Here is an 8,032-nt window from a genome sequence, read left to right as displayed (position 1 = left end):
ATGATCTGCCTTCCTAATAGTAACGCTTTGGCTCGGGGGCAGTTTAGGGCTTTTTTTTTTCTCTCTCAGTGATGCTTTAGCTACATATGATGTTGGAATAAAATCACAACATTTTAGGTAAAGTTTGTTTCAGACGGACCCCTTTCTGGCCCTAAACTTAACCCTTTTAACCCGGGAGTTTTAGGGTTAGGTTTTATTCAAGTTCAGCCAATTCTGGGCCTTAAAGTTTAGAAACTTTTCCCAATCTGGTCATAGAAAGAACTGCGGCCCCCGTATAAATGAGACGGACGAGGCTGTAAGCGATGCCAGGGTTTAGGTGAATCTGATTTATTGCACTCCCAGCCGGCGTAATAAGAATCGCTCTGCGTCTCCGGCAGAAAACATTGCAACGCTAGGGGGGTATTTAAATGACATATAGAGGGTTATTCACAAAAAATTCTGGTGCAACGTTTTAAAAGTGGTCTTATCTCCATAGCAACCAGCTGGCCTTCCATTCGTACATCGGCACTAGGCAACAATAAGCAGACTTTTTGTTTTTATTTAATACGTAACCCCATCTTATTCTAATCATGAGGAAAATATATACATTTTATTAAAATAAGATTATAGTGTATAATATAATGTATTTAATAAGTGCAGCGTTGGCAATAAAGGGGCGATTAAGGCGTCGAAGGTGTATGGGACGAGCGCTTTCTCTATCGGAGCGCGTCTCGTCTGCTTGGTTGGGTTATTCTCGGCGTGGGGCGACGGCGTTATGGACCCTCGCTCCCCATCAGGTCATCGTGCAGGGCAGAGCTGCTGACCCCGATATCCGGCCCCAGGGGATCCGCCGTCTCGTCTCTGTAGTCATTTTCTGGGGACTCTTCGCAGAACGCCTCCAACGCGTGGCTAGAAACAGGGAGATGATTCAGCCTGGACTTCCATCTACCGGTAATTAATTAATCTTACATTGGTCTTAACACCCGGTGCCTAAACATCACCGGATCCAGGCCCCGGCGGTCAGGGTGACGCCGGAGCACAGAGGGCTGTATGCGCTATTACTAGTCACATGGGTTCCGGCAGCCAGTAGGATCGCGCTAAGAACCGATTACCTTTGAAGCTGGCAGGTGAGTCCGGTGGAACACGGGCAGCGGTCCAGCATCTCACCGGGTTCTAGGTTCCAGAGGCCGGAGCGGATACCTTCCAGGTAATCGCAGGGATCGCCTTTCACCGGCAACGGGGCACAAACTGCATATGGCAGACCTGAAACACACAGCGGCCGGTGACGGCAGCAGCCGACGCGTTTCATTCAGCTGAATTCAAACATCGCCTGCCACGTCTAATATAAAAGGCTGTAGTTACCGTGCTGGGTGGTGCAGCAGAGGCCGGCAGCGCAGTCCTTTTGCCCCTCGCAGATGGTGCCGTTTTGCCCCCGCGTAGATTTGGCGCATTGTCCCCAGACACACAGCTGTCCTTCGCAGCACTCACCAGCTTGAGTGCACTACAAAGAAAAGCGCATCAGTGCGACTGCCCCTCGGATTTACCCCTCACCCACTAACCCCTCGGGGTATTTGTTACAGCTGTTACTCGAGACCCCGCTCCATGGACGCCTCCTCCTGTGTTAGTGACGACAGATCTGACGGCAGCTTTCGTCACCCACGGCCCCGGGGCCACCGACGCATTCACACCTGTAGATTAGCTGCTGAAAGGCCCCGGGGCCCGATCCCAGACAGAGCGTCAGCTTCTGAGCAGCCCACCTGTGGGCAGGCAGGGCTGTGCTTCATCGCCGGTCCTCACCTTTCCGGACTCTTTGCACGGCAGACATTTGTACTTCCTGTGAGAAAAATCGCAGTAACTCCTCTCCCCGCAGTCCTCGCGCGCCACGCACTCCTGGAGAAGCCAGAGATCCGCGTTAGTAAACGGCGTTACCCCCGATTAATGTATCGCACCACGAGCCCGTTATCAAAGGGACCCCGCCGTGCCCCCCGTTACTAACCGGTTACCGAGCTATCACGATTGGTTAACCAGAAACTTCATTTTCTGTGTAAAATATTCCAGAGCCGGGGCGGGCGGTGAGAGCCCTCTTTATATATTGGGGGGGGGGGTCAGTACCCTCTACATTATACACGGGGGGGGGCAGCGGGCACCAAACATACCAACGAGAAGAAATGAAATGGTTAATATGCGTAATGAATAGAAACGAGGATTATATCCAAGGATTTATAAATACCCCCCCCTCGCTCCACGCCCACTCACGGGAGTAAGGACACTACATGGAGGGGCTGAATCAGCTCCACATCTGTGTCTAATAACCGGAGGCAGACATGAGGGCAGCGTCTGGATACGGCGTGACTCACCCATCCACGTGACGGAGCACACGCGGGGCCGCCGCGACCTCAACATGCTAAGCAGAGAACACGGATACCATTTCTATTCACAGATTACTTTGGGCTTTGATTGTTAAAAGTGTTTGACGTGGCGAGGATACAAGGGGTTAAAATAACATTAATGAACATAGAATACCAATAAAAAGATTCTGCCCGTCACAAACTGCCACTAATTATTCCCAGGAAACATTTGAGTGTGAGTGAGCGTGGAATAGACAGATAGCATAAGGGTGAGTGAGCGTGGTACAGACAGATGGGATAAGGGTGAGTGAGCGTGGTACAGACAGATGGGATAAGGATGAGTGAGCGTGGTACAGACAGATGGGATAAGGATGAGTGAGCGTGTTACAGACAGATGGCATAAGGGTGACTGAGCGTGGTACAGACAGATGGCATAAGGATGAGTGAGCGTGGTACAGACAGATGGCGTAAGGGTGAGTGAGCGTGGTACAGACAGATGGGATAAGGATGAGTGAGCGTGGTACAGACAGATGGCATAAGGGTGAGTGAGCGTGGTACAGACAGATGGCATAAGGGTGAGTGAGCGTGGTACAGACAGATGGCATAAGGATGAGTGAGCGTGGTACTGACAGATGGCATAAGGGTGAGTGAGCGTGGTACAGACAGATGGCATAAGGATGAGTGAGCGTGGTACTGACAGATGGCATAAGGGTGAGTGAGTGTGGTACTGACAGACGGCATAAGGGTGACTGAGCTTGGTACAGACAGATGGCATAAGGGTGAGTGAGCGTGGTACAGACAGATGGGATAAGGATGAGTGAGCGTGGTACAGACAGATGGCATAAGGGTGACTAAGCTTGGTACTGACAGATGGCATAAGGATGAGTGAGCGTGGTACAGACAGATGGCATAAGGGTGGGTGAGCGTGGTACAGACAGATGGGATAAGGATGAGTGAGCGTGGTACTGACAGATGGCATAAGGGTGAGTGAGCGTGGTACAGACAGATGGCGTAAGGGTGAGTGAGCGTGGTACAGACAGATGGGATAAGGATGAGTGAGCGTGGTACTGCCAGATGGCATAAGGATGAGTGAGCGTGGTACTGACAGATGGCATAAGGGTGAGTGAGCGTCGTACAGACAGATGGGATAAGGGTGAGTGAGCGTGGTACTGACAGATGGCATAAGGGTGAGTGAGCGTGGTACAGACTGGCACACGGCGCCCGCTCCAGGTCTGTATTTGGATCTCTCTTTGTGAATGGGTTCCGTCTCTTGCGCGGAGTGGGGCGTATCAACCAAACGGAGCCACACTCCGTCTGTAAGGCAGCGACCGAGACACAGCAAATCGTACAAAATACACCCAAAAATATCAACGTACCCAGCCTCGTATAATGTAATCTTCTCATCAAACCAAATATCTGTAACGGAGACTTACGTGGCTTTTCTTCTCCCTCACTGACGTGATGACACTCAGGAAGTACGATGTGGCTCCAGTTTTGTTATCGGTTTCCTGCAGAGCGACACAATTATTATTATTAATCATTATTACCATTAATCATAATCATTAATATTAATCATCATTATTAATCATTATTATTATTTCGGGAAATGGGCTCCTGGGCCACGACATACGGCCCTGCAGACAAACCTGCGCGGAAACCCCAAGAATGCCGAGGCCTGGACTTCAACCCCCATGATGCTCAGCCGAGTAGCAGAGGTTGCCTGTAGGGCACTAATTTGCAGCCATTTTCCAGACACCCATCTGGCCCCCAGGCGACGGCGGCCGGACCCCCGGACCCACCTTAGCGATATCCTGCCGGATGGTCACGCTGCGATTCCCCTCTTTAGTCTCGGTTACGGATTCGTTGCGATAGTTTGGGGGCAAATCGTTGAGTTTCAGGCTGAGGAATCTTCCCGCTGACGCGTTCTCTGCCTCCATCTGGAAAATCAGCAAAAAAGGTTTATTCTTCAAAAATAAATTACCGTATACACAAAAAGTGTGAAATTCTGAAGCTCCCCCGCCGCGCAAGCGCCTGCCCCAAAACACGCTGACCCCCAAAACACGCTGACATCCCAAAACACACTGACCCCCAAAACACGCCGACCCCCCAAAACACGCTGGCATCCCAAAACACGCTGACCCCCAAAACACGCTGACCCCCCAAAACACGCTGACCCCCCAAAACACGCTGACCCCCCAAAACACACTCACCCCAAAACACGCTGAGCCCCCAAAACACGCTGAGCCCAAAACACACTCACCCCCAAAACACACTGACCCCAAAACACACTGACCCCAAAACACACTCACCCCCAAAACACTAAGAGCCCCCAAAAACACACTCACCCCCAAAACACTAAGATCCCAAAATACACTCACCCCCAAATAAAACAAATATTATACCAAATATTATACCAAATATTATATTATACCAAATATTACACCAAATATTATACTAAATATTATACCAAATATTATACCAAATATTATATTATACCAAATATTACACCAAATATTCTACCAAATATTATATTATACCAAATATTATACCAAATAAAACAAGTATTATACCAAATATTATATTATACCAAATATTATACCAAATATTATACTAAATATTATATTATACCAAATATTATAACAAATATTATATTATACCAAATATTATAACAAATATTATATTATACCAAATATTATACCAAATATTATATTATACCAAATATTATATTATACCAAATATTATACCAAATATTATACTAAATATTATATTATACCAAATATTATACCAAATATTATATTATACCAAATATTATACCAAATATTATATTATACCAAATATTATACCAAATATTATATTATACCAAATATTATACCAAATAGAACAAATATTATACCAAATATTATATTATACCAAATAGAACAAATATTATACCAAATATTATACCAAATATTATATTATACCAAATATTATACTAAATATTATACCAAATATTATATTATACCAAATATTATATTATACCAAATATTATACCAAATAGAACAAATATTATACCAAATAGAACAAATATTATACCAAATATTATACCAAATATTATATTATACCAAATATTATATTATACCAAATAGAACAAATATTATACCAAATATTATACCAAATATTATATTATACCAAATATTATACCAAATATTATATTATACCAAATATTATACCAAATATTATACCAAATAGAACAAATATTATACCAAATATTATACCAAATATTATATTATACCAAATATTATACCAAATATTATATTATACCAAATATTATACTAAATATTATATTATACCAAATATTATACCAAATATTATATTATACCAAATATTATACCAAATAGAACAAATATTATACCAAATATTATACCAAATATTATATTATACCAAATATTATACCAAATATTATATTATACCAAATATTATACCAAATATTATACCAAATAGAACAAATATTATACCAAATATTATACCAAATATTATATTATACCAAATATTATACCAAATATTATATTATACCAAATATTATACTAAATATTATATTATACCAAATATTATACCAAATATTATATTATACCAAATATTATACCAAATAGAACAAATATTATACCAAATATTATACCAAATATTATATTATACCAAATATTATACCAAATATTATATTATACCAAATATTATACTAAATATTATATTATACCAAATATTATACCAAATATTATACCAAATAGAACAAATATTATACCAAATATTATATTATACCAAATATTATACCAAATATTATATTATACCAAATATTATACCAAATATTATATTATACCAAATATTATACCAAATATTATACTAAATATTATATTATACCAAATATTATACTAAATATTATATTATACAAATAAAGGAGAGTTTTCTAGAAAATTAATTAAGGGCAGAGAAGGTTCAGCGAGGTGGTCAGGGGCTCCGGGGGGGGGCAAAGTGACAGATTGGCCCCTGCCAGGAGTGGCCCCCACGCACGGGGTGCCGGCCTCCTGCACACACTGCAGCCCTCAAACCTGTTGCTTAATCGGGCACACAGGGGTTAATTCCAAACTGCTTCATATTTAGCACTTTGCACCAAAACGGCTGTTTCTGAATAATGTCCAATTTTATCTATTATCTATTATTATTATTACTATTATTACTAGTATTATTGTTATTACTTTCATTATTATCCATATTTGTGTTACTATTATTATTAATGATAATTATTATTATAATTTTTTTTATTGATATTACTATGAATACAATTAATAATTATTGATATTATTAATAAAATACTATTATATTATATTATATTATTATTATTATTATTATGAGAACAGCAGCAGAAGCCCCAAACCCATTGTTTGTTTGTTTGTTTTTCTCATGAAGTTAAAGTCATTTGTTGGGGGATGGGAAGAAATCTCCTGAATCCTGTTTATTAGATTAATGCAAACAACAGCGAGGCGCGAGACGCAACATGCGACACGACATGCGACACGACACGCGACACGAAACACGCGACACGCAACACGCGACACGAGGCAGCGCGTGATCCTCCCGTGTAACAAACGGTCACCGAAACAGAATGTTACAAATAGTTTTCTTTTTGGATTTCACAGATTTTTGTTACATTTAAGAAAATTGGGAAGATTTCAAAACTTGCAACGTCAACAAAACGAACGGAAACAATCCCATTACCATAGCAACCACTGGAGTATTCCAGCTCATGGCTTTTCTTTTTCCACTTTGCACCCAAATTGCACCCTAACACCCATTGTAGTATGGACAGAGTGTGGCCCCCGGGGGCCAATAACATTAACCACGTCCACCCTGTGCAAACGGCCCAAGCTATACTTTTTAAAACAGAATTTTCTTTGTTTCGTTTTCTCTCTCGGAAACTTGGCTGAGAATCGGTTTTTTTCCAGTAATTTTGGAGCCGTCGCTGCGGAACGATTTCAGAGCCACCGACCCGCCACAAAAATGGGCTCAAAAAATACCGGAACTCGGCGTCATTTGGGAGGAATGTGGAAAAACTCCCCGCAAACCAGAAAATGTGAGAATCCACCCCAAAACTGGAAGCAGGAATAAGCTGCCGTCCGACGGGCCGGACTCTGCTGATCTTTATTAATGCGCCGGGATTCTATCTGGAAGCTTCGTGGGAATGAATTAAAGATCTGTTCTGTAACGGCCGCTGCTGACCGTGGGAAATCTGATACATCCAACCATTCAACCTTCATTCCCTGAAAATTGGGGCCGTTCCGGTTATTGAGGGTGAAAGAATGAAGAAGAAATGACGTCGCGTCATGGCGTCTGAAACGATCCATAAGGTGCGTATTATCTGACGGTATGAATATTTTCCCCATGCAGACACCGCCACGGAACCTGCAGGCGCTACATAAATAACTGTAATGTAATTCATCATTTCTAACTTTATTATTTCAGTGCCGCTTCCAGCCAACGTTCATGCTTAACCCTTTCAGCGGCCGTTGGGAGCTCCCATCGAGTCCCTGTGATGTCATGACGAGCCGCGTCGGGGTCTTACCTCGTCGACCGCGTTCTTCAGCTTGGTCTGAGTGTCCCTCATCAGCTCTTCCACTTCCTTGAACATCTCATTTAAAGTGTCCTCCTTTTCACCCGGACCGAGCGCCCGCTCCAGG

The 8,032-nt window shown here is 42.5% G+C and overlaps 1 protein-coding gene across 1 annotated transcript in view; it reads right to left on the bottom strand.

The window, feature by feature from the left end:
• Positions 1-306: 306 nt before the first annotated feature.
• DKK3 (dickkopf WNT signaling pathway inhibitor 3) overlaps positions 307-8,032 on the bottom strand; it is a 7,812-nt gene continuing 86 nt past the window's right edge. The window contains exons 1-7 of the mRNA XM_053449189.1: positions 7,918-8,032; positions 4,127-4,264; positions 3,761-3,835; positions 1,777-1,869; positions 1,342-1,480; positions 1,092-1,242; positions 307-888 (exon numbers count right to left, since the gene is read on the bottom strand). The exon at positions 7,918-8,032 is cut by the window's right edge and continues 86 nt beyond it. Of these exons, the coding sequence (XP_053305164.1) occupies positions 753-888; positions 1,092-1,242; positions 1,342-1,480; positions 1,777-1,869; positions 3,761-3,835; positions 4,127-4,264; positions 7,918-8,032 (847 nt within the window). The 3' untranslated portion in view covers positions 307-752. The remainder of the gene's footprint in view (positions 889-1,091; positions 1,243-1,341; positions 1,481-1,776; positions 1,870-3,760; positions 3,836-4,126; positions 4,265-7,917) is intronic.

The sequence above is a fragment of the Spea bombifrons genome, chromosome 10, assembly GCF_027358695.1.
Source record: "Spea bombifrons isolate aSpeBom1 chromosome 10, aSpeBom1.2.pri, whole genome shotgun sequence".
Taxonomy (NCBI): domain Eukaryota; kingdom Metazoa; phylum Chordata; class Amphibia; order Anura; family Pelobatidae; genus Spea; species Spea bombifrons.
Note: the sequence above shows the minus strand (reverse complement) of the source record. Positions and strands in the feature narration are given on the sequence as shown.